Genomic DNA, 26636 nt, shown 5'->3' with positions numbered 1-26636 from the left:
TTATCTCTTAGAAGCTGAGGGGAGCAAAGGCAGGAGCAGAGTTAGCCCTTGGACTCTGGTCTAGGTCTGACCCAGGAGAAATGTTATCGCAGGAACAGGAACCTGTCCCTGCAGCCCCACAGTAAAAAGCTGCCTGGGAACCCAACCCGGTGTCCCGAGGCATGATGTGCCCAGGGAACAGCAGCATTCCTACAGCTGAGGGGCCAGAGGATAGACGAGATGCAGTTGTCTTGTCTCATTTTAGTAGTGTGAATTTGAGACCGAGAACACCCACATGGTTTCCCTCACTGTGCCTCCCAGCTCTCAGCCAGGGAAGGATACTTGCCCCGGCCAGTCCACACACAGAAAGCTCCTTCCTTTTAAATCCCGCTCTTTCCTACGATCGTGCTGCTCCTCAGAGCTGTGGTGAAGAGCTACGGTTCATGGCTGACCGTCCTTGTAGCTCCAGGCAGTGAGTGAGTATCGGCTGCCCCAGCACTGAGCACGTGCGGCACTTCGCTACCTGTGAACTTCCTCAAGTGGAGGATCTCCTGCTTGTACCTGCAACGGGGAAGCAGCACCATCAGTGCCCGTGTAGTCACAACCCCGAGCCATCCATTTAAACGTACGCTGTGCCTTGGGTTTGCTGTGTGCTAAGGACACGCAGTTAATGCAGAGTGGCCAGCCCAGGCACTGAGCCACGCTGGGAACTGAGCCTTCATAGAAAACCACCACATTTTCCCAAGGAAAAGGTGTTTGTCAGCTCTGCCTGGTAATGATACCAGCAACAAGTCTAACCTGCGTTCACAGCCGAGCTGGCTGGGGAGTTACAGCAGGCACAGCTGGACTACTGCTTGTTCTCACCCTTCCTTGCCCGAGCAGCTGTTCTCCCTGCTTCAGGGCCTGAGGAGCTGGGGGGGAGAGGACCATAGATTAGGGGTTGCTGGAAGGCTTTAGATTTTAGTCAACCCCTCTCTTAGCTTTCTTCAAAGGATGGGTGAGCACACAGGGAAGGAGCCATGCGGCTGGGCAGGCCAGACACTGCCCCCCTGCCCTGTGGAACAAGGGATGGTGGCAGCTGCCCACACAGCTGGACGTGCTGCGGGACATCGGCCATGCCAGCAGCACGGTGGGAAGGCAGCGGCAAGGTCAGGTGCTGACAGCATGGAGGGCATGGTGATGTCACTGGCAATTAGCCTGGGAGATAAACTCGGAGCACAAAGCAGAGGACACGTGAAGGGGGATCCTACCGTCTCACCTTGCAAGATGCTTATCTATGTATTCCTGCAGCTCCGACACCTGCTCTTCTGCCACGATCGCCCGAGTCAGCAGCTGGCTTCTCTCCTGCTCCAAATCCTCCTGGAGGGGCAAAGAAACATGAAGAAAACAGGGAGCTCTGTGAGATGCGAGCGAAGCTGCTCAGTCCCTCTCTGCCAGGCGAGACTGACCACTTCCCCATCACTCGGCTCCACCACTTGGTGTTAGGCTACAGAAGCAACTGAAAACCGATGCGCTCCGGGAAAGGAACCTGGCAACGAGAGCGCTAGCGCAGCTTTCTGCAGGCACCACCACCCCAGGGCATCGGCCAGGCAGAGCAGGCAGCAGGCAGCCTTCCCTGACCAGAGTGCAGGCATGGGGGCCAGTAACCCCTGCCTGCCAAGCCATGATTGACTCCCTCAGAAGCTTCACAGACAACTGGTGAAGAGGTTGCTAGATTTGGCACTCAGACGCAGCTTTCACACCTTTCTACCGTTAGTTTGTTGCAAAGGGAAGTGGCCTTCCCTTTTAGATAAAAACACACTTTTTCGCACAGTGTCTCTGGGCAGTAGATCACCAGTTTACCCAAGTGAACCTCACAGTCCCTGTGTCACCAGGAGGATCTGAGGTGCTTGACTGAGCTCATCCCCGACATGCCCAGCAGAGCCAGGAGCAGGACCTGCTCCCGGTGCAGTGCTCCAGCCTCTCAGTCACAGCCTCTCCTCATCGCCCTCTACAACTCCCTGGAAGGAGGTTGCAGAGAGCTGGGGATGAGTCTCTTTAACCAAGTAATAAGCAATAGGACAAGAGGGAATGGCCTCAAGCTGTGCCAGGGCAGGGTCAGACTGGCTCTTGGGAAGTATTTCTTTGCAGAAGGGGTTGTTGGGCGTTGGAATGGGCTGCCCAGGGCAGGGGGGGAGTCCCCATCCCTGGAGGGGTTGAAGAGTCGGGTTGACCCAGCGCTGAGGGATCTGGTGGAGTTGGGAACGGTCAGGGTGAGGTTCATGGTTGGACTGGAGGAGCTTCAAGGTCTTTTCCAACCGAGATGATTCTGTGATTCTTTTGGCCACAAAGATACACACAATTTAGGTGTTTAGCTTCATGTGACCAGAGAATGGTGGAGCGTTTCCTTAGGCCGCCGTGGACAGAGGAAGGCACAACATGGAAGCGGGCTGGTAGCACATCTACAGCCTCGTCTACCACAGAAAACCAAACCTCTGCTTGGTTTTCCCTGCGTGTGGCAGTCAGTGTAGCAGGGATCCCAGCACCAACCCTTCTTCCCACCACTGCTATCACTGCTGGACGGCAAACCCCACCTCAGCCAAGCCCTCTCCCAGCGAGCAGCACCGCAGTCTCATGGGTGCTGTAGCGCAGCGTTGCAGGTGGGGAGAGCTCTCCTCCCCGCTCTGGGCCAGTCCGTTCCCAAGCGCAGCACAAATGTCCTTACACCCAGGAGGAACCAGAGTGGGAAGCTGATTCAGATTCAGACTAGACTTGAACCAGGTTGAATACAGACCCAGTTTGTTATACAGATGCCTAAATGCTTGTGCTCAAACACGGGAGGGAGCAATACAGTCCAGCAATGAGCACCTGTAAGGGCTTCTCTCCTTTTAGTAGCAGGGACAGTAAAGCCTTGATACATCACCAGCTGGGGACCTGCCAGCATCACTTGGTGGGCTGAGGCCAAAGCCACAGCAAGGCTCCATGGAAAGCTTCTCCGCTCCAGCCTCGAGCAGCATATTGCCCCCAGGGCAGCAGCTGGCTGCAGCAGCACATCCATGACCTGTGGGTAAGCAATAAGCTTTTATTCAGATGGGCTGTTCCAGACCTTTACCTGGGTGGTATGAGCGAACTCCCGGAGCTGCTTCCTGACCTCTGCCCAGGCCTCCTCATCCAGCTGCCTAGGAGAGAAAAGCAGATTTTGATCATGCCCAGACGTTCGAATCCAGCCCATCTGCAGGTCACACAGCTCTGTTCAGGGGCTGACACAACTCATGCCCATCCAACCATAAACCCCAGTGCTCTGCACCTTTTCTCTCCTGATGCCCCAAACTTCTTCGGGGCATGTGGCGCCATCCTTGTGCCTGGGCACAAAAGTCACAGCCCTTCTGCCAACCTGGGATTCCCCACTGTGACGGCTGGGTTTGTTCCAAGTTCACATTCCAAGTTCACATCAACACTCATACATCAGAGGACTCTGTGCAGAAAAAGTCCTTAATCTGACACTGCAGGACTGAATTTGATGGAAATAGAGAGCAATCAATGCTAAACGCTGGCACTTTTCATGTGTCGGAGCATAAACCCACCCATTCTGGTCACCGAGCGCGATAGGTGAGCTGTCTGTGCAGCCCAGCCGTGGGAAAGTTCTTCCTATTCTGTCTCAGTCTGAATAAGCAAAATACAGGTCACATCTGATGCTCGGGGAATTTGGGTTGTATGAAGGGAGGAATGCATTGTGCTCAAGAGTGGCTCTGCTGCGACTGCCAGAGTTCCCTCTGGTGGCTGCAGCCTCCCAGCCGAGGCACCCGGGAAGTCATGGCTGAGATTTCATGGGAGCAGAAGCAAGGGGAACAATAAACAGTGAAGCCACACAGCTGATAAAGATGAGAAGCAGCAGGAATTATAGCTGAAGTGCTGTGGTAACACTGGGCTTCGTGTCTCTAGCTAGAGGAACAAGGTAACAGCATGGAGAAACCTATCAGCACACAGAAAACAAGCATCTGAAATGTGTAGAGTCTCTTGGCAGCCAAAAAAACCCACCATAAGAACAAGATGCATCACTAAATCTGGATCTGGACGGACTGGAGCGATGGGCTGAGGCCAACTGTAAGAGCTTCAATAAGGCCAAATGCCAGGTGCTGCACTTGGGCCACAACAACCCCCAGCAGCGCTACAGGCTTGGGGAGGAGTGGCTGGAGAGCTGCCAGGCAGAGAGGGACCTGGGGGGGTGGGTTGATAATGAGCCAGCAGTGTGCCCAGGTGGCCAAGAAGGCCAGTGGCATCCTGGCTTGTACCAGCACTAGCGTGGCCAGCAGGGACAGGGAAGGGATCTTACCCCTGGACTCGGCACTGGTGAGGCCGCCCCTCGAGTGGGTTCAGTTTTGGGCCCCTCACTCCAAAAAGGCCATTGAATGACTCGAGCGTGTCCAGAGAAGGGCAACGGAGCTGGTGCAGGGTCTGGAGCACAGGTCTGATGGGGAGCGGCTGAGGGAACTGGGGGGGTTTAGTCTGGAGAAGAGGAGGCTGAAGGGAGACCTCATGGCCCTCTACAACTGCCTGAAAGGAGGGTGCAGAGAGGGGGGATGAGTCTCTTGAACCAAGTAATAAGTGATAGGACAAGAGGTAATGGCCTCAAATTGCACCAGGGAAGGTTTAGACTGGATATTAGGAAGTATTTCTTTGCAGAAGGGGTTGTTGGGCGTTGGAATGGGCTGCCCAGGGAGGTGGTGGAGTCCCCATCCCTGGAGGTGTTCAAGAGGCGGGTTGACATAGCACTTAGGGATCTGGTGTAGTTGGGATCTGTCAGTGCTAGGTTAACGGTTGGACTAGATGATCTTCAGGGTCCCTTCCAACCTAGATGATTCTGTGATTCTGTAAAATTCAGGTTCTGGTCTTTCTGTGTCTTGCTCCTGTGGTGAGTCTGCCAAAATTAATGCATCTATTCAAGGACTACTACTACTTTTCAGTGTGGAGAACATGGCAGAGCCTGGTTAAGGCTCAAGGTTTTTCTCTGAGACACACCCGTGGCTCAGGCACTGACCGACTCCTCAGTACTGGCATCCAGTTAATGAAATACCTGGCGTGTTTTCTACCACATTTTAAAAGGTTGAAAAATCCCAGCTCAGATTTCTCCTACACTTTGTTCCACCTCTCCACAGCTATAGCTGATAGAGTTTCAACAGAATAATGGAGCAGAGGGGAGAGACCCATCAAAAATGAGCAAATAAAGGGCATGTCAGGAAGCCAGGGGGGTATCAGTGCAGGGTCACCTAAGGGTTCCAGTCCAGCTTCTGCACTGGAAGGGAGGAGAAACAAGACCATCCCAAACTGGTGGTGTTTCACTTGCCTTTCTGAGTTTGTGATCCACCAAAGCACTCGGGTGTATGCTTAACTTCAGCTTCTAAAGAGATCAGTAGGACTAAAAACCTGATTAACCAAACACATGCTTAAGAGCTTTCTTGGATCAAGGCCCAAATGACCAACTCATTTCACCGCAGGAAACGCTGCACTGAGATGACAGCTGGCTTTTCTTCTCAGATGAGTCCCTATCAGCTCGCTTTCTCCCTATTTATTACCGTCTCCAAGAAAAGCAGAAAAGACTCCTCAATCTACACAGCAAGGATAACTCAGAATTACAAATATCCCGAGAAACAAACAGCACTTACTGCTCAGGAGACAGTGGAAAGGCAGAGGCTTCTTTCAGTCTTTTCTGAAAGCAAAGGAAGAACAGTATTCCCATAAGCATTAAACCATTGCAATCTCACCACAGACCCTGTTACTTTGAAGTAGCACAACATATCCTAGCACTCTAACAGCCACCAGTGCCCTGGCAAGGAAGTGATGTGCAGTACAATCTTAAGGTTTAGGTCTCCCATCCTCTGAATTTTTAAATAAATGCATCTCACGCAAATCAAGAGACACGTCTCTGCCCAGGGAGAACTAGTGGGAGGATGTGGAGCTGGCTGGTGTCTTTCTGACTGTGGTCTCCTGCTCAGTTAGCTATTCACGCTGAGGCAAAGGCATTCCAGAACAGAAAGCCCCAGCCTATCCTCCCTTACACACCTCTTCTTTTAGCAGTGAGTCCGCTGGCCTGGCAGCTCTCCCACAGCATCTGCTACCCCTCAGTCCTCCCAGAGCTCAGCAACCCCGATCTATGGGGCAGCCCAGCCTCCTGGATCTAACTGTAACTCACCCCTACGCAGCAGGGTTGAAGCAACAAGGGGACTGCTTGGACATCCTCTCTCTTCCCAAAATGAGAAATCAAGCAAACACTGCCCCTGCCTGTGCCACAGGCACAGCAAACCCCCAGGGAATGCCTAAGGAAGGGGCTGAATCTATCACTTGTGGGACTCTCCCCACCGCCCCCCAGTTTCACCACCACAGAAACCCAAGCAGCCCAGCCACCACCTTCTGCAATTCATGTAGCTGCATCTCCAGTTTTGCTTTATCCTCCCGCAGCCGGTTTAGCTCCTGGGTTGTGTTTGTCAGCAGCTCTGGGTCTGTGATGGAAAAGTGGAGCTCGGCAGGGCCACAATCCATAGCGCTGCTGCCCAAGGAGCGGATCTGCTCTCGCTGGAGTCTGTAACACACCCGAGGGGTTACTCCCTGGTAGCTTTGGTTAAGTAACAACACTGAGCATTTCTGCTGCTGATGGAGGTACCATTTGCTTGGGACCTGCTGGCTTCTGGCCACCGAGAGCCAGTCCACCTGCAAAGGATAAGTGGGAGAGCCCAGCAGTATGCACAATATTCCTGGGAGTGTTTCTGAGGGGAGCTTGTCCTAGAGCTATTTGTGGCTTTTATGTCACAAGAATTTCTGCTGCTTCCCACAGCCCAAGCTGCTGAGAGCTGTGGAGCAGAGCTGAGAGCACTGCAGGGACAGGCTGGGAGGCAGGAGTTATTTGTGGTACCTCTGCATTTCCACACCATCCAATTTGGAATCAATCTCTCAACCTAAATTTTACACAGGAGAAACATATGTGGCAAAGCAGCTCCAGGGGGTCCAGAGCACCCTGACACGCAGCTGGAGACACCTTGCTCCTGGCTTGTCAAGAGCAGGGAGATAAACATGCACTCCAGATCCTCTGCTCCACCTGGGAGGCCCATTTGCCTCCGTCTCAGCCAGGGGTCTGGGTGCTACAGGGCACTTCCACTTGGTCCTTAGCAATAAGCTGAAGAGACAGAGGTAGCCCAAACCCTGGCTTAGCCCTACCCATAAGCAATCAGCAGGTTCTCATGCTTCTTGACCAAGTTCTTCAGGCGTTTCTTGTAGTCACGTGCTGCTCTAGCTAGCTGCTCTTCCCGAGACTTGTAGGAAGCTCTGATATCCTTCAGCATGCTGTCCACAAAGTGTTTCATGGAAGCACGATCAGCTGGGGCTTTGCTAGGCCCCGTTACATTGCTGGATTTGCTGTCCATGTAGTCCTTTAAACACACAGAGAAAGAGAGGTGATCAAGTCATTCCCTAAGGTACGTAACCCATTTCCCACAAAGAAAGTCCAGGCATATTTGTGCTAACAGCACAGAGAACAGGGCATATCTTCCATTTTTGAAGAGCAGGAAAGACTACATAACTCCCAGTGTAGCCCTTCAAGCCAGAGAAGGCATCTGTACTGTATCAGTGACCTGCCTAGAGAAACACGGATTGGCGTCAGGAGTTACCATTTCTAGTCCCATATTTTTTCCACTGTGCCCAGCTCTCTCTGCTAGCTAGGAGATGCTTCAACAAGCCTCTGTTAGAAATTAAACTGTTCTTAAGAGTAAAAATTCCTTTGCTTAGTCTCCTGGTCCATCACCACACTGTGTCCTTCAGTACCAGCCTTCTCCCAGCACAGAAGCTCTTGCCAAAACCTGCTTACTGCTACCTAGGGGGATAGAAAGAGATTTCTTCCCGGTCTCACTGCTCAGTATAATCAGGTATCTGTGTGTGAACCTGCCTTGTGCCGAGTCCTCACCATGCTCTGTGAGCCCTACTCTACATCAGAGGTGCTTGTTCTCAGAGCAGGTCCAGGTACTGGTGTTACACAGCTCTGTCGCTGACCACGGAGGCTGGCAGAGCTCCCTGCGGGGACAGCAGCAAAGTCACCATGGAGGCAGTGACAAAGCCAGAAATGGCATCGCCAGGCCTGCCCAGGGAAGTTGTCAGGGCAATGGAGATTAGAAGCCAACTGGAAGGCAGCCGTAGTAAGTAAGAGGATCTTTCAATCCAAGTAATCTGACTTTTCAGTCCAGCAGAAACTCACAGACCATTCCGTGTGGCCATACAGGAAATCTGGGTGGGGAAGGGGGCTGGCATCTCCTCTCCCAGGCCAAGCCGAGGGCACAGAGCCCCCTTCCAGCTGCAAGCACGGCTCCCCAAGCTGCAAGCTGGGCTCCCCAGGCCCCACTGCCTGCTCTGCTCCCCAGCCCAGCGAGGAGGGGAAACAGCAGCAGCCTGCAAGAAGTAGGCAGCCCGCATGGAGAGACCTCCCCAGGCCAGGAGAGCCCCTGGGGCTGGGGGTACCCACCGCCACATCCTTGATGTACTGCACGAGCCGGGAGCGATATTCCTCGTTCAGCTCCTTCAGACGGAGCTGCAGCTGGGAGTTCTCCGCCTCCACCTCTTGGAGCTGGCTCTGGGAGGTGAGCAGCACCTAGGCACAGCAAACACACTCGCCGCTGCCCTCGTCCTCCGGCCAAGGGGCACTAAGAAACTCTGTAAGAGTTGGGGGGGCTTCATTTCCAGCTATTCAGCTTCACTAAAGCTAGGAAGGTCCTGGGTTTTCACAGGACTCCACTGGAAATGCTTATAGTCTCTATTCCCCTGCTACCTTCTGTCATTTGCAATCCCTCCCCCCCTCTGGTGATTTCACCAACTCTTTCTAAATATCAGTGAACAAAATTCCTCCCACCACCTGTGGCAAGCAGCACCTTCCACCACGTGCATCGCACCCCCGAGAGAAGGAAACTGTGCAGAGAGGAGCACCTTGGTATGACAAACTCCCTGGAGAGGGAGACGTGTCAGAGTACCTCGATACAAGACATCCACCCCCTGCTAGCCCCAGGAGAAGTGCATGGCACCCACGAGGAGCGGATGAGCAGGGACAGTCCCAGAGCCTGGGTGCCAGAAGGAAGCCTGCCCTTACTGCTGACTGCTCCGCCAGCTTGTGCTGGGTGTCCCCAATCGCTCCCTTCGCCTCCTGCAGCTCCTTCCCCATCGCGATCCTGGGCACACAGGAAGAAGATGTGTTTATTTTAAACCCCCAAACTTCTCTGTAGGTCCAATGCAGCCAGCTTTGAGAAGGAAATCGCTACAGGATGACAGAAATCTCTCAGCAGCTGCTGCCAGCCCCCAGCAGCCACAGAGCTCTTGCAACTGAAGGTGAATGTCCTCCCCAGTCAGAGGGTCTAGTTCTGCGGTGTCCTGTGGCAACCTTTGCTGGGACACTGACCCCATCCCAGTCTGCCTATGGAATGAGCGCTGTGGGGGCAAGGGCTGGGGCTGGATTCCTCTCTGGGCTGTCACACATTAGCTCTGTGTGTCACAGAAGGTGGACTTTCAAAGGCGCCTAGGCCAGTTGAGTACCTAAACACCCCTGACTTTTAAGCAGACAGCTAATGCTCTTGAAAGCCTTGAAAACATCAGTTTTTGCTTCCAGGCCTCACTTCTTCCAAGGGTGAATCATCATTTCCCGCCCTGTACCCCACCAAAGGCAGGCTGCCTCCTCTCCCATTCTCAAGGACCAAATTCATCTGCAACAAGCTTCATAAATGCCCAGCCAAACAGAAGGACATGCCCTCAAACACTGACACTCTCTCTTCCAGCTTCTGCTGCTGCGAATCATAGATTTTCTTCAGATTTTCAAGCTCCACTTTTATGTGATCCTGGTTTCCAAGCAACTGAGGGACAAACGAAGAAGAAGATGAGACAGAAGGCTGAGCTGAGAGGGATTCGTGAACGGGGAAGGAGCGAGGAGAGCCTCCAGCTGAACACAAGTCCAGCTGAGCAGTGACACACTGGGGAAAGGAGAGGTTTAACTGGGAGCTCTGTAGCACACCAGAACCAGAGTCTGATCTGGAGACAGGGCACATGGAGGTGCACATGTGTCGCTCTCCCGAGGGAAATTCTCATGCTGAGAGTCAGATTCCCAGCAGGAGCTGGTGGCGGAGCCCAAGCTGGTTTTGCCTGGGCTGCAGATGGGAAGGAGGCAGGGAGCATCTCTGTGCTCTCAGTTTTGGGTGCTTTATCATCCCCATCTTTCTCAAGCATTGGCAAGAAGAAAATCAGTAAGCGTCCTCTGCACTTGTTGACTTTTAAACTCCTGCCTCTGCTCACCTGGGGGCACTGACTGAGGGAACCACAGCTGCCCTCTCTCAGCTTTTGTCTGCACAAGACCAGGAGTTATTCTAGTCCCATTTTTCAATCGCACAGTTTAAAAATTTTTTTTGGAATAAATCAAGGCATCATCTCATCCACAAAATTCAAGTCAGCACCAGGAGGTGCCAGCCACAGTCAGAATAAACTCCCCCTCTGCTTCCCCAAGGATCCAGCAGCAGACCCCCACACACTCACGTTTCTCTCCAGCTTTTGCCGCTCATGTTCAGAGGCAACTACATCTTCTGGCTGGTTTTAGTAAGAGACAGAAGAGGGTGCCTGTTAGGTCCCTGTTCTCCAGGGAGCTGGCAACAGGGCAGAGAGGTCCTCACCTTCACCTTCCGAGCAGAGAGACGATGCACCATTGCTCTCGCTCTTTCCCGCTCAGCAGAGGATTCATCGGCCATGGCAGGGGGGCAGTTGCCCTCTGTGCGGGGAAGGGTGCTCCTCGCATTGGCCAGGTTGAGCAGCTCTAGGCTGAGCTCTTCATTCTTCATGACCTGCCAGGTCAAACAAGAAGGAAAGAGCTTCTGAAATCCTGCCTCTCCGGCTCCACACGCTGTCTGTTCAGCACATACCCGCTGCTCTTGGTGTGTACACAAGGCAGGCACTCACATCCCCTCCTGAAAGTAAGTTTTATTTTTACTTTTCTCTCATATGTCCAAAGATATCAGTGGTTTTCTAATTCTCATGGAAATTCTCATCGTCAGGCATCAGGATTATTCACATGTAACCTTACTCTCTCTGCCCATCTCTCTCTCGCATTCAGATACAGATCCTGGTGCCAGCCCAGCCCTGGGCATGGCTCTGCCACCACCTCTCTGTCCTGACCTCCAGCCTCCCTCCCCGCTCTAACCCCGTACCCTCCACATAGCTTCCCAACACTTCAGGCATGGCTTTCCCCATACAATGGCTTTGACCAGTGCCGGACTCCATAGTGTAAGAGAAGGGCCAAATCTCCATCCATCTAGGCTGACGCCACCCAGCTAATTCCAGTTTTGTTTGAATGCATCCCTCCAGCAGCAGGCAGCCCACAGCACCGTGTAGGCAGCAAGATTCAAAGCGATGCTGGTGCGAAGTGACACATTTCCAAAAGATAAAGAGGATCTGAATGAGAAAGGCTCTGTTACAGGTGATCTGGAAGGAACACTGGGGGAATTCATGTCTCACGGGAGGGTTTCTATGTAGATAACAAAGCTTTGATGGGGTTTATGACTGGGGACAAGCTTGAGTAATTGTTACCATGGCAGTGAATCGGGAGGATGGGAGGCAGAGGTCATCTGAGTCATCCGTGGAGAGAATAGCTTATCAAAAGATAGCACAGGGTGGGCTGAGGGAGAGAGGAGAGGAGAAAAGAGGCTGACAAAGAGGTGAGATATACAGCTGTGAAAACTGACAGCTACGCAGAGACAGTCTGCTTGTTCTCCAACCGAAAAACGATCCATCTGCAGCTGTCAGCCCTGACAATTTGATCAGAGGGGGTCACACAAGCAGAGAAGTACCAGCTTAGCAAAAGAAAGAGGCAGTCCCAGGTTTGCGATGGGCTTCGCTGCCTCCCCTGTGCTCCCAGGCCTGGCCCAGCTCCAGGGAAAACCCCGGCGTGGAACCAGTTCACAGCCATTTGGGTTCCCTCCGACAGCCTCACTTTGTACCGCCGCTGCAGACGGCGTAAGCCTGCTGAACAAAAGAGGAGGAGGAAACGGAGAGTCGAGGAAAGGTCAGAGTCTTGAAAAGGAAGAATTTACAGCGAGTTAGAAAACAGGCACAAAGTGCCTGACTGGCATCTTCTGGAAGGCACTTCCCCAGGGACAGGCAAGGCCAGCTCCGCTGCGCTCCTTCGCCTGGGACAGACACAGGGCGATGTGTGAATCGAGCCGTACAATGGGGGCCGCAACAATTCAGAGGCTCTAACTGTTCCCGTACAAGGGACCGTGAATGAGCTCGCCGAGCTGCTTCTGCGCCAAGCAGCCATGACAACATATTGGCAAGGTCACAAGTAGCACTTGTAATTGGGAATGTGTAAAAGGTTCATTGTCTCCCCAGAAGAGCGCCGGGGAAGGGGAGGGGGCAGAACTGCAGGCTGCTTTTCCCATTTCCTTTGGGAAAGTCCACACTAGGAAAATAATGAGCAAGAGGCCCATGCCACGACAAGTCCTGCCAAGCCTGCCAAGTTGGAGCCTCTTTTGCTTCAGGCAGGGGATATTCGGTAGTCGGAGCCAAGAAACTGGGGTAAAACCCTCAGCCTACCGATTACAACCGGGGAATTCACCTTTGGCTTCTGGACCCTGCTCCATCAATTCTTCAGGATGCTCCCCAGGCACATAACTGAATCCATGTGCTTTCACTCTCTGAAACATTCCAGGATGCATGTGAAAACAGTGTGTTATTACTGCTAACCTGCTAAACCCATCATTTAGAGATGTCAGCCACCTGAAAGTCCGATTTTTGTCAAACATATTGCACCCCCTTGGGGACAAGAAGTAACCAAGATTGCTGAGCGCCGAGCTTTCCTCCGCGAGCCTGGCAGTACTGTGTCTCAGCAGCGTGCTGCCTTGCTGGTAGTCAGCTGCATGCGCTCTGCCTCGTGCTCCGGCAGGACGACAGGAGAGGTTCACACCCCTGCAAGCAGCTGAGCTTGCCTCCTCGTAAGAAACTTCCATTTCTCAGCTTACAGGAGACAAACAATAGCTTCACAAGAGTCTCTAACTCATTTGCAACGGGATGATCATGACCTTGTATCCTCCTCTACTGGAGTTCTGCAGACCAGTGCTCACCCTACAGACTGGACTGGATGCTGTGGAAACCAGCATGCCTGGGGCCAGCCCCACATCTTCCCATCACAGCTCTGCACAGGCCCAGCACAGTAAACCAGGTCATCTGGCTGAACCAGCTAAACTATCTGCTGGGGGAGGGAGGCAGGAGGGTGTCAGTCATTCAATCCAATTCAAAAAGAAGGAGAAGTGGGAGCGGGGAGAGGGAGGGAAGAGAGGCAGGTCTATTGAAGTAGCTATTCTTGCCAAAGAAATACAGAAATATGGGTCCAAGAGACTTTAGTTAATAATTGCTGAGCTAACAGTCACCAGGAAATGGACTATATTTTAAGGAACAATCAGAAACTTGCTTATATTCAGTGGTTTTATAAACTTGCCAACCTCAAAAACTTCCAGGCCCCTTCCCGCCACCATATGAAATGAGAGTGACTACAATCAGTTCACGTGCAGCCTGCACAAGCCATGCAGAAAAAAGGGAAACAAAGCGTGCTGGCAGTCAAGAGGGACCTGCGACGTGCACTCGGACCAGCCCCGCAGTGACCTCCTCGTTACTGCTAGTGATGGGGATCTGCGATGGCGTGAAAAGAGAAAGGCTCTGACAGCGGGGTGCCCAGAAGAGCGCGGAGGTCAGCGTGGGCTCAGCACTGTCCCTGCAGAGCAGAGCAGGTTCTGCAAGCCCTGCTAGAAGGTGACCATGTTATATGAAATCCCCGGGCCCTGAAAACAAAACCATGCCCAAGCTACGCTGTCTCACAGCTGACAAACCTTACTGGACCTGAGCTGTGATGTGGATATGCAGCCCAAAGCCAGCCAAGCTGTCTGTAGATCAGGTAATTGTGAGATGGAGTTGAGAACACCTGAACAAACACTGCAGCCTGTCTCACCTCCTGGTCCAGCTCTTTGCCTAGGGCCAAGTAGTTGCTTTTCAAAATGATGTACTCATCCGCCAGCTCCTTCCGACTGGTCTCCAGAGCATGCAGGCGTTCCTGTAAGGCATCTCGCTCCCCAGTGACTTTCTCACTGCAGAGCTCCAGCTCCAGCACACGGTTCTCCAGGGCCAGGATCTGCAGAGGGAAGGCAGCAGAATTAGACTGTGGCAGAGACCAGCAGCAATCCCAGGGCATTTATTTGGGCAAACAGGTTCTGGCATGCTGTGACTTAAAGAGATACGAGTTCCATGTGAGTTTCATGGTATCTGGGGCATTGGGGGGGAATCCATTGCGCTAGCTAAAGCCAGAAAAATATGCCAAGCAAAGTAAAGATGGACAGTTACAAACTGCAGTTCTGGATAAAGGTACTAGCAGAGCTGAAACCAGTTACTTCAAACTTTTGGATACCATATTTTTCAGTTCAAATTTCTCCGTCTCATACTGCTCCTTCATTTTGTTGGTCTCTATCTGGAGATCAATGAGGTCTTTGGAAATCTAGGAGAGAGCAAGGACATTATAAAGCCCATGGACTGATTCTGAGGCCAACATACTGTTTCAACAGATCACGCAGGGGAATTTGAGCAAAACACACCCCCTGTGTGATCTGGCCCCAACATTTCCCACCAGATTTTCCACTGCAGATCTACTGGCCTCACATGCCTTCACAACTCAGTTCTCTCCAACTCCAAAAGTATTTGTTTTACCTTCAGTTTTTCCTCTTCACTGAAGACCATTCTGGCTGACAAATCTGTTTTGGAGCCAGCCAGCTTCCCCATCCTCTCCTGCACATCTCCGAGCTGGTACAGCCTCTCATTCCTATCCTGCAGCTGCACCTAGAGACACACAACAGCTCCGACAGCTGGTGCCAGCCTGCAGAGCCCCCCTCTCCCCCATGCTATTCTCCCACTGCGGCTCTGGTGGAAGAGCACAGCATATCCAGCTTTTCAGAGCCTGAATAGATTGTAGATGGGACTCTCAGCTGCCATTTTCCTCCTGAGATTAGGATTTCATTTGCGGAGTGCTGGTTCCATGACCCAGGAAGGGGCTGCAGACTTTATATTTTTGTTACCAAGATGCTGCACGTGCTCTGTCAGAGTACTTACGCTCTCGTTCTCTGCAACACTTCCAAAATCCATGTACTTGGAGGCCAGGTTCTTTGCACAGTATCGGGCAGGCAGCGACTGAAGAGCAAAGGAAAGATCTAAGGATCTCTATGGCAGCAACTTTTCCCTCGAGGTCCAGCACAAGCAACGTTGCTATCAACTTTGGTTACTAGAGGGTGGTGGCATTCACCTTGATTTTAAGGTGGAGCCAATTATTACAGGCACCCCGGGAGCTCTTAGAGGAAAAGAAATGACACTTGTCAAGAGATTTTTGTATTCCTAAAATGGCACACAGCAGATACTGAAACAAGAAGCTTAGCAGACACCCCCAGTGAAACAATATTGTCAGCTAGGAGGTACCACTCTATATTATGGACCATTCCCCAAACCTAGCTGTAGGGATGGCCTCCATCTCTATTGCAGGGATCTTTAGAGAATTTAAGATCTGATTAACCCATTAACTAATCCATTAATTCAACCATCTGCTCCAAGACCATCCAGTAGCATCTAACATCAACCTGCTTCCAGGCCATTTTCTCTTGATCTCTACAGCCCTTGTATCTCCTGTGCCATCCAAAGGGTGCCAGGATCTTTGAGCTCTGACCAAGCTACAGCTGGTGACCAATTTATCGCTTCATGTCAGAGACGCCATGTGGAAAACTCTAAGTTTCAAAGCAAAGCATGCACTGAAACAAACTCTGGTTAGTCCAGATAGTGCTAAATCTGGATTGTGCTGCTCTACATGCTGCCACTGACTCCAGCTGGTGACCATCCAGGCCTGAACAGGATAATCCCAGGTGTGTGCAAAGCTATTGAACAGTGTCTCTGGTGTAAGAGTGAGGGTAACGGAGAGCGTAAGACATGGTGGATAATGCTGGAAGACCTTGGTGAGCGGCAGCCATGGAGTAAAACTAATGCCAGTTTTTAATCTCCTCATTTTGGGCTTATTATCACTGCTATTTCTGTAGAGTGGGTGAGTTTAAGTAAGAATCTGTCTCTTACAGAAGAAAAGCTTTGACAATATAACATTCAAAAAGACCATAGCTCTGAATAACTCCTTAGTATCTGTCAAAGCTAAGAGGATGAAAGAGGGAGAGGGGCCATCCTGACAGAAGCTCTGTGCAAGCAGTTTACCCGCTCTTCACCAGTGGCATCTGGTCCAGGCTGTTGGAGAATATCCCGCAGCCCCACAACACGGATTGCATGAACAGCCATGGAAGCAAGACACAGGGATGAGCTCTTTTGGGGCTCGGGGGAAGGAGAAGCTAATGAAACATGCAATTACATCTTATTTTTCTGCAAAAGAACTTAACAGACCTGAAGTAATTTTATTAAGGTAATGAAAGTGCTGATGAGAATTCACAGTCTCTTCACACCCACTGCCGAGCAGAAAGCCAAATTCACACACCGCCCACAGTGCTGGGGGCTCGGAAGTCTTTGGCGGGTGCTCCAGCACATGAAGGAGCAGAGCCGCAGCTCCTCTCCCCAGGCACACGCTGTCTCCCGCTGGCTCTCAGCCCCACACGGGCCCCCAAGGACAGGCACTCCCAGCCCACACTAGCCCAGGGATTGCACCAGCCCCAGCAGTGGCGTGCCCAGACCCCAAGACACCCGATTCAGGAGGGCCAACACCCCACTCCATTATGCCAGCAAGGCCGGGTGCTCCCTGAGCTTCAGGGTGGCCCATTTCCTCTGGCAGACAGTGATGTAAGACTAATGAGCATACACATACACAGTACTATTTACACTCCTGCAGTGTCTGGGAGACCCAGGCAAAACCACCTTTGTGGCAGGTGCCGTACCAGCACCAGAAATGACAGTGACCACTTTTCCTGTGGTTTGGAAATATGAAGCCAATTTTGTCCTGGTTGACACCACAAACAGCAAAATCAGACAGAGGAACGAGGGTTTTGGGTGTCATTGCAGCCCAAAATCTCCAGCGCTGCTCTAGAGCAAAACCAAACAAAAAGTATGTTTTGTTAACCACTAAAAGCTGAAATGCCAACCCTGTACTGAGTTTTTCTTTCACTCTTCTTGTCAAGGACACTTTTAACACAGCTGTGGTGGCTGGATCGCTAGCGAGCTCTGAGGTGCAAAACTCTCACCCATCATGCAGCTCAAAGATGTGAAAAACACTCCCCAAATCCACACCAGCTCAAGAGGAAACTAGTTGAAGATTTCGAGCATGCAGCCCGCCAGACCAATGCCCACTGTTTATTGTCACCTCTCCTCCAGCACCAGCCAGACTTGCCAGCCCTTGGCAGGGACGCACACCTCACTCTGCCAGCGCCCTGGCCCTCATGGCAAGCCCTGAGTGAAGAGCCACTCGCCTTCATGCCTTCTCGGGAGCCTTCGGCAGGGCCCAGCACAGTGTTAAGACAGCGACTGGCTCCATCTGGCTTCCAGCGCCAGCAAAGTGAATTTGCATCCACTCCTGGTTCTAGCAGAAACCCCCTGGGCAGCCACCAGAGCAGCCTGCAGCCAGGGCTGCTCGGTGGCAAGGGAGCATCCCCCGGTGGGCCCACACGCCTGGGGAGCCTGGAGGTGTGGAGGCCGCAGCGGGTGCGGGGAGCTGCCACCGGCCAAGGCCTGCGTGGCTGCTCCTTGGCGACGCCTCTTGGGGGAAGCCTGCCGCGGAGAAGGCGCCCGGTGTCCCGGGACGGGCCTTGCCACGTATCGGGCCTAGCCACGTACTGGGCCTTGCCAAGTACCAGGCCTAGCTAAGTACCGGGCCTAGCCACGTACCGGGCCTCGCCACATACAGCGCCTAGCCAGGTACCGGGCCTCGCCAAGTACCAGGCCTAGCCACGTACGGGGCCTCGCCAAGTACCGGGCCTCGCCACGTACCGGGCCTCACCAAGTACCGGGCCTTGCCATGTACGGGGCCTCGCCAAGTACCGGGCCTAGCCAAGTACCGGGCCTCGCCACGTACCGGGCCTCGTCACGTACCGGGCCTCGTCACGTACCGCCGCGTCCCGTTTCCAGGGCAACCGGCGCTTCCGGGGGAGCGCGGCGGGGCGGCAGCGCCCCCTGGCGGCGGGAGGCCACCCCGGGGTCAGGCTGCCCCAGCCCCGGCCGGGCCTCCAGCGCTCCAGGGCTGGGGGGTCCCCAGCCCCCCCCGGGCAACCTGCTCCCGCCTCACCGCCCTCACTTCTGTCCAGTCGAAACCCACCCTCCTCCAGCTTCAAACTGTCTCTACGGGTCCTGCTGAAAAGCCTCTCTCCACCGTTCTTACAAGCCCCCTCCTATACCGACAGGCTCCAGGCTGAGCACCCCCACGTCTCCCAGCCTCTCTCCACAGGGGAGGTTCTTCCAGCCCCCTGACCATTCCCGTGGTCCCCTCTGGACCCGCTCTGACAGCTCCAGGTCTGCCTTGCGCTGGGACCCCAGAGCTGGACGTGTGCTCCAAGGGGGTCTCACAAAATCCAGTTGGCGGCCGGTCACGAGTGGTGTCCCCCAGGGCTCGGTTGTGGGGCCACTCCTGTTTAACACCTTTATTGATGATCTAGACGAGGGGATCGAGTGCACCCTCAGTAAGTTTGCAGATGACACCCAGTTGGGTGGGAGTGTTGATCAGCTCGAGGGTAGGGAGGCTCTGCAGAGAGACCTGGACGGACTGGAGCGATGGGCTGAGGCCAACTGTAAGAGCTTCAATAAGGCCAAATGCCGGGTGCTGCACTTGGGCCACAACAACCCCCAGCAGCGCTACAGGCTTGGGGAGGAGTGGCTGGAGAGCTGCCAGGCAGAGAGGGACCTGGGGGGGTGGGTTGATAATGAGCCAGCAGTGTGCCCAGGTGGCCAAGAAGGCCAATGGCATCCTGGCTTGTATCAGCAATAGCGTGGCCAGCAGGGACAGGGAAGGGATCTTACCCCTGTGCTCAGCACTGGTGAGGCCGCCCCTCGATGAGTGGGTTCAGTTTTGGGCCCCTCACTCCAAAAAGGCCATTGAATGACTCGAGCGTGTCCAGAGAAGGGCAACGGAGCTGGTGCAGGGTCTGGAGCACAGGTCTGATGGGGAGCGGCTGAGGGAACTGGGGGGGTTTAGTCTGGAGAAGAGGAGGCTGAGGGGAGACCTCATGGCCCTCTACAACTGCCTGAAAGGAGGGTGCAGAGAGGGGGGATGAGTCTCTTGAACCAAGTAATAAGTGATAGGACAAGAGGGAATGGCCTCAAATTGCGCCAGGGAAGGTTTAGACTGGATATTAGGAAGTATTTCTTTCCAGAAGGGGTTGTTGGGCGTTGGAATGGGCTGCCCAGGGAGGTGGTGGAGTCCCCATCCCTGGAGGTGTTCAAGAGGCGGGTTGACCCAGCGCTGAGGGATCTGGTGTAGTTGGGATCTGGCAGTGCTAGGTTAACGGTTGGACTAGATGATCTTCAAGGTCCTTTCCAACCGAGATGATTCTGTGATTCTGCCGTTCCCTGTCCCCATGTGCTTCCAACTCCCTGCTCCCAGGGATTGCCCTTTTCCCCCAGAATTCAGGGCTTGGGAAATTTTCTGTCTGTGCCTCCAGCAATGACCCTGGCCACCCTGAGTCATGGCTTGGAGATGTCCTCACCTCTCCAGTCCAACCAGCCTGGCCAGTCCGGTGGCAGTGATGCGGTTTCATGTGGCCGCATGGGCCACCAGCATGGTAATTAGCATGCACAAGAGCCGCCAGCGTCGGCCGCCTTTCCCAACTCCCCTCACGAGCCTGCTGCAACCACAGCAGGGCACAAGCCAACATCTGGACCTTCGCCAGCAGATACCAAAACCTTTTGCCACCATTAGCAGGTCCTCGTGTCCAGTAACGTGGGGACCAGGATGACCAGAAACATGGTTGGCCAGTGAGCACCAGGCAAAGCCCATCTCTGCTGGGAGGGTCTCTCCAGGAGGAGCTCTGGGACTTTGGTGTCACCCATCCCTGCTCTCTTGGGTGACAGTGTCGGGGCTTGCACATTTTTGGTTTGGGATGAGGAGCAGCAGCACTGGTTGCTCTAGCAACGTGAGATGCTCTCCTCCAGATGGAGACAGTATTTGGCAAGATTTGCTAAAAATACTTTGCTCAGCTGTGACAACACCACCCGTGTCTCATCCCCACTCCCCCCAGGGCTCAAGCTGGGTCAGTGTTGTCCCTGCTGGTACACAGAGCTGGCCCTGGGCCACTCGCCCTGGGGCAGGGTGTGGACCAGGGAGCTCCCAGGGTCCCACCAGCCTCCCTGGCTCCAGCAGACCTGGCAGGGCCACCAGCACTGGTCCCTCCCTGGCTTGGCCAGCCCAAGCAGCTGGGGACAGAACAGGGAGCCAGGGACAGCTGGTGGCATCTAGCCACGCGAAGGGATGGGGGGAGCTCCCTGGGGAGGGACCTGCAGGCACAGGAGGGCTGCTGGGGAAGGTAATGATTCCTTAGAGTTTAAATAGCTCTAAAAGGGTTTTTTTTTATGATTTTGCTGCTTTTCCTCTAATACCATTACAGCCTTCTCCATGGCAACCAGGTGGGGCGGCTCAGACTTTGGTCCCAACCGAGGAGATTAGCTGCTGGAGCTGACATGATGGGGGGATCGGCTGGGGAGGTCCACGCTGGCCAGGACCACGGTGGGAGGAGGACATCCATGGTAGGGACCCCAAACGAGGTCCCCGTGGTGGCTGCAGTGCCGCGGTACACCGGGCAGGTGTGACGTCCCAGCACACAGGACGGGCTCATGGTGATGCTGGAGGGACCAACCGTGCCGCAGGGTCCAAGCATCCCCTGCCACAGGTGGTGGGACATGTCTGGAGGAGATGCCCTCAAGGAGGTTTAAAGGTGGAGACGGGTCTACCTCCTCCCTGCACCGCAGCCACGTTGGGAAGGGATTTGCCTATTTATACTCTTTATTTTCCCTTTGCAGTCCATTTGATATTTTCCCTGAAAGAGGGCTGTTGGAGGCAGGGATAAACCCACTCCCAGCCACAGGTAGGGCTCGTTTAAACTTCCCAAAGAGGTTTTGTGGGTTTTGGCTGGCTGGCCCGTGCTGGTTCAGCTCTTTTTAGCTTCCAGATTGATTACACCTTATGTCAATATGTGCTTAGTGCCTATTAGTGGGTGCGTGTATCTCCATCTCTCATTTCTCTCTTCTGATCTATAATTTCCCAGAAGAGAGGATTAAAATAGAGGGGGAGGAGAGTGCTGCTCAGGGCCAAAAAGAAAGGGAGAAAACAGTGCTTGTGGGAAAGTTGGCTTGCAAGGCTGGAGCCTGGCCATCTCTCTCCAACATCTCTTCCCATGGGCACAGTCCTGCTTTGGCCGGTGAGAAGGTTAGTTAAAATTGCCTGAGTTAAGTGGTGAAGAGTTGAGATGTGCCCTGCAGAGCTGGGGATGATGCCAGGCTCCCACGGAAATGGGCAAGGTGGGAGCACGGTGGGGATGCCTGTGGCATGGGACTGGTGGTAGAGAGAAGCCCTGTTCCATCTCCACCTCACAGACCAGCACGGGGGGAACTGGGGCTGGGAAGAGCAGCACCAGTGGGAGATGCCTGTTCCTGGAGGTGGATGTGAATGGTGCCAGCCCTGTCCTGGTGCATCTTCAAGGAGGAATGGGGCTACCAGGACATCAGGAAGTGTAGCCATAGCTTTTCCATCTGGCAGCCGCTGGCCTACAGGGCTCCTTTCTGTGGGGCAGAAGTAGCTTTTTATTTTTTTTTCTTTCCTGGAAACTGGTAAAAGATTCTGCAGAAGCCATGTGGGACGCTGGTAGGGAAACGACCTGGGACACAGAAAACGAGGTCACCAGCCTCCCCGGGGTGGTTTTGATAAGCCGCCAAGCAGAGTGTGCGATGTGCCAGCCCCGGAGCATCATCCACCATCATGCCAGTGTATGCGGGGCTGGTGGAGGAGCCAAGAGCCGGGGGACCCTCGCAGCCGTTGCCTCGCTGGTGGGAGCCAGGCTTTGCTCTCCGCTTCCCTTGTAGTACAAAAGCACTGAGCTGAGCAGTGTGCAGTGCTCCCAGCATCACCTCCAAGCATGAGGCAATACATACCCCCAGGAGGGGGCTGCAGGTTCAGCCCTGAGGCTTTTACTGCCATAGAGGAAAGAGTTTTTTCCCCTTTCCCAACTCATTTCCCACTTGGAGCACTGTAAAACCCCAGGTGTTTTAGCCCCCCTCCCAGTAAGGGTAATCCCCACACCTCTAATCCTCTGTGTTATGTGGATGCTGCAAGCCCCAGTGTGTGTTTTTGGGGTCCCGATGCAGCGTGAGGACCTGCTGCCTGGGCCCACCCCAGAGCATCCCGAGCAGGGCAGGACAGGACAGGGCAGGCACCCAGGGAACGGTCAGCGCTGCTGCTCAGGACCTGCCCAGAGCAGGGCCACAGGACAGCCTCGCTGCTCCAGCAAACCCCATCTCCAGCAGGACCACCCTCCCACCATAGCCTGTCCTCCTGGGCATCTCCCTTCATGCCCCCCACCCCGAGCTGCTATAAAGGCAGTTACGGACCAGAGGGGAGAAGCAGGGAGCCTATCCTGGGGGACGCTTGCCCTGGCCACACAGGTCAGCCCGTGTCCCGTCCCAGCAGCGGTGGGGTTAAGCCTGGCCGGGCGGGCAGCTGGACAGGCGTCAAGGTGGTTGCTCCATCCATCCCTGCGCAGTCAGCGGGGCGGGAGAGCAGAGAGGAAGCGCTGCCCTGCCCGCCACCATGAGCGCAGGCAAAGGTAAGGCAGGGGAACCTGCCCGCTCACCCAGCCCTGGAAGGACAGGGGGTTAGAGGGGGAGCCACTAAAATGCTGCTGGGGTTTTGCACTCAAGTCATGCTTTGCTTTTCTTCCCCTCACCCCCTCCCCTTCACTGCTAAGACGACATTTTGGGAGCCCCTGTGCTGTCTGGGGTGTTTGCAGGCACCCTTGGGCAGACCTCAAACCTGGATGGGGGCTACAGGGATGGGCAGGGGCTGTGGCACTGAGACCCCTCAGCAATGGGGAGGAGCAAGTTAGTGGTGGGGTGGCTGGGGAGGAAGGAGAGAGGACTGGGGGCCTCCCCCTATGAAAGGGAGAAGCTGCTGCTGCACTAGAGAGAGATGAATTTTAGGAGTCCATGCACCCAAGGGTCTAAGCTGTGGCAGGAGCAGGGGGTGACCCTGTGCCCCCTCCCAAAGGCAGATCCAGCCTCTGAGACCTCCTGCAGCTGCCTCCTGTGTGCAATGGGCTGGGACTGACCCCTCCACCCCCCTGGCAGTGCAGGCAGGTGGCAGGGGTGGTCTCACGGGGGTCCCCAGGAGCAGACACGGCCCCACGCTGACAATGTTCCCTTTCCTCCACACCCTGCAGCAGGTGTCACCCTCCTGCTCCCCCTGGCCCTGCTGCTTCTGGCCACCGCCTCCCAGCCCCCTGGGGGGGACACCCCGAAGGACCAGGGGGACACGGACCCCCCACGCTGCCCCAGCCCTTGTGCCTGCAGCTTGGACGACTACAGCGAGGAGCTCAACGTCTTCTGCAGCACCCGCAACTTGACACGCCTGCCTGAGGACGTGCCCCCCAACGCCAAAGCCCTGTGGCTGGATGGCAACAACTTCACACTGCTGCCGGCCGCTGCCTTCAGGAACCTCTCGGCCCTGGACTTTCTGGACCTGCAGAGCAGCCAGCTGGCTGCTGTGGAGCAGCATGCCTTCCATGGGCTGCGGAACCTCTACCACCTCCACCTCGAACGCAACCGCCTCAAGCACTTGGCTCCCCACACCTTCCTGCACACCCAGAACCTCGTCTCCCTGAGCCTCAACAACAACTACTTCAGTAAGGTGGAGGAAGGGCTCTTTGCTGGGCTTTCCAACCTCTGGTATCTGAACCTGGGCTGGAACTCACTCGTGGTCCTGCCTGACAAGGTCTTCCATGACTTGCCCAACTTGAGGGAGCTGATCCTGGCTGGGAACAAGCTCCCTTACCTCCAGCACCAGCTCTTCTGCAGCCTTACTGAGCTGAAGGAGCTGGACCTGAGCGGGAATGCACTCAAGGGCATCAAGATCAACATCTTTGTCAAGCTGCAGAAGCTACAGAAGCTGTACCTGAACCACAACCAGATCAATGCCATCGCACCCCGCGCCTTCATGGGCATGAAGTCCCTCCGGTGGCTGGATCTCTCCCACAACCGGCTCGTCTCACTGTTTGAGGACACGTTTCTGGGCCTCCTGAGCCTGCATGTCCTACGCTTGTCCACCAACTCCATTACCAGCCTGAGGCCCAGGACTTTCAAAGACCTCCAGTTCCTGGAGGAGCTGCAGCTGGGGCACAACAGGATCCGGAACCTGGCAGAAAGGACCTTCGATGGGCTGGGCCAGCTGGAGGTCTTAAGCCTCAACAACAACCAGCTACAAGACATCAGGGTTGGGGCATTCCTGGGGCTGTACAATGTGGCGGTGATGCACTTGTCTGCAAACTGCATCAAGGTCCTGCCTGACTATGTCTTCAAGGGAGTCACCAAATTGCACAGCCTCCACCTGGAGCACAGCTGCCTTGGCAGGATCCGGGTGAACACCTTCTCCAGCCTCTCCAGCCTGCGGCGGCTCTTCTTGCAGCACAACTCCATCTCCGTCATCGAAGACCAAAGCTTCAGTGAACTGCACGAGCTCCTGGAGCTCGACCTGAAGCACAACAGGCTGAGCCACCTCTCGCCCCAGCTCTTTGTGGGTCTGAGCAACCTGGAGTACCTCTTCCTCTCCTCCAACCAGCTCCTGGAGATCTCCCAGGACACCTTCAGCCCTCTCCAGAGGCTATTCTGGCTTGACCTCTCCCACAACCAGCTGGAGACACTGGACAACAGCGTCATCTCCCCCCTGGCCAACCTGCGGTACCTCAGCCTGAGGAATAACTCACTGGAGACCTTCTCAGTGGGCTTCCTGTGTGCCTCCTTTGCCCTGGAGCAGCTGTGGCTGGGGGGCAACAACTGGCATTGCAACTGCTCCCTGAAGGGCTTGCGGGACTTTTCCCTGCAGCACCCCGTGGTGGTCCCACGCTTCGTGCAGTCTGTGGCTGAGGGGGATGATGCCCACATCCCTGTCTACACCTACAACAACCTCACCTGCCTCCATCCCCCGGCTGTGGCAGGCCTGGACCTCCGGGACACTACCGAGGACAGCTTTGCTCACTGCTGAGGTGTGCTGGCCCCTCCCTGGGGACACGCCACTTCCCGGTCGTGGACCCTCACCTGCCATCTCCCTGGCCCTGTCCCAGGCTCCCCAGGGCAGCAGCAGGACCTCTGGCTCTATGGCCACCCCAGTTTAGCCCAGCTTTGCCACCACCTCCAGCTGCCCATCTTGGTGCTGCCACAGCAAGGAGAGCTGTGCCTGGGTGACGCTGGATGGGCCACCAGCTCCCCAGGCTTCAAACTGAAATATTTCAGTCCTTTAGAGTAGCAGCCCCTGGATCAGCACGGTCGCTCCCAGCTCCCATCAGGAGCACGAGCATCTCCGAGTCTCTGTGATGGGGGAAAGACGTAGCCCCAGCCCGGAGCCCTCCCCATGGTGAGGGGCATCCCTGCTGGGGCCAGGACTCATCAGCGGGACAAAGCAAAGCATCTTCCTGCCACAGAGCAGCCAAGAAATCCTAAAAGCTGCCTGAGCTCCCCAGTAGGTTTAGGGAAGGGGGGCAGATGACTTGCTTTAATCATTCCTTGCACCAGCAGGTGTAGGCAGGGTGCAAAAAGCCACACACGTCACTTACCTGATAAATCACAGCAGACAAATAAACCTTTGGAGCTATCGCAACACATCTTGTAAGTATGTTTTTTCCAAAGCACGTGCTGCACCTGGCTGGGTTTTCTTATCAGAGGCCCTCAGGGCTTGCAGGCACAGGGCAAGGAGTGCAGGCTCCCCAGGGCGCTGGAGGAGTCTGCAGCGAGTTTTCTGCAAGCACCGGGTGGGTGGCATGTACCCAGGGAGGGGGCATGTGCCCGGCCATCCTGCAGAAGCCAACAGCCCGGTCAGACTCTGGCACCACTGCCCAGCTCTTCAAATCTCAGATAAGTGACCAAAGGTCAGACAAAATTTTCCTGGAAAGTTGCACATGGGGAATCCTGGTCAGGTGTGAGTCCTTGCTGCGGACACAGCGGGAGCAGGGACAGATGCTCCTCCTGCTCTCCTCCAAAGGATGGCTGCCAGCTATAATCCAGTTTGGGTAGGGTAAATCTGAGATTTCCCCCCGTGCCTCCCCGAAACAGCACTTCAATAGCAAGTCCTGAGCGTGGAGAGAGCACGCAGGCAGTAGGGGCTCAGAGTCCAGGAGGGAGGGAGATAAGATGCAAGGACACCACCTTCATTTGCTTCCCCAGCTTAACTCAAGCCTGCAAGAGGAGGGCAGGTCCAAGGGGAGCAGCAGCTCTGGGGCCACGGCAGGAGGTCCCAGGGAGCAGCACACTCAGAGCAGTGAGGCAGGAACTACCCAGGGACACAGAGGAGCCCATGTGGCAGGGGTGTGGAGAACAGCCACGGCAAAGCATCCCACAAAGAACTGCCAGACAAGACAAGGGACTGGCTGGATCCTGAAGCTGGTATGGAAGGAGCAAAGATTTAGCTGAACCCCAGCAAG

General features: G+C 54.7%; 2 protein-coding genes across 3 annotated transcripts; one reads left to right on the top strand and one right to left on the bottom strand.

Moving 5' to 3' along the window:
• Positions 1–225: 225 nt before the first annotated feature.
• Positions 226–26613, bottom strand: CCDC78 (coiled-coil domain containing 78). 2 transcript variants are annotated; one of them, XM_074885961.1, is made up of 16 exons: positions 25773–26613; positions 15112–15189; positions 14713–14841; positions 14417–14503; positions 13964–14143; positions 10641–10808; positions 10507–10557; positions 9745–9833; positions 9080–9158; positions 8462–8587; positions 7168–7379; positions 6364–6535; positions 5622–5665; positions 3071–3137; positions 1238–1338; positions 226–540 (listed from the first exon to the last, which is right to left on the bottom strand). In XM_074885961.1, the coding sequence occupies exons 2-16, from the start codon at positions 15142–15144 to the stop codon at positions 414–416; spliced, it is 1665 nt and encodes a 554-aa protein (XP_074742062.1). In that variant the 5' UTR covers positions 15145–15189; positions 25773–26613; the 3' UTR covers positions 226–413. The 2 variants fall into 2 exon arrangements, with proteins under 2 accessions (XP_074742062.1, XP_074742063.1); XM_074885962.1 differs by lacking the exon at positions 10507–10557.
• Positions 22735–25816, top strand: IGFALS (insulin like growth factor binding protein acid labile subunit). The gene is made up of 2 exons (XM_074885959.1): positions 22735–22775; positions 23388–25816. The coding sequence occupies exons 1-2, from the start codon at positions 22760–22762 to the stop codon at positions 25202–25204; spliced, it is 1833 nt and encodes a 610-aa protein (XP_074742060.1). The 5' UTR covers positions 22735–22759; the 3' UTR covers positions 25205–25816.
• Positions 26614–26636: the final 23 nt, after the last annotated feature.

The sequence above is a fragment of the Strix uralensis genome, chromosome 16 (genome assembly GCF_047716275.1).
Source record: "Strix uralensis isolate ZFMK-TIS-50842 chromosome 16, bStrUra1, whole genome shotgun sequence".
Lineage (NCBI taxonomy): Eukaryota > Metazoa > Chordata > Aves > Strigiformes > Strigidae > Strix > Strix uralensis.
Note: the sequence above shows the minus strand (reverse complement) of the source record. Positions and strands in the feature narration are given on the sequence as shown.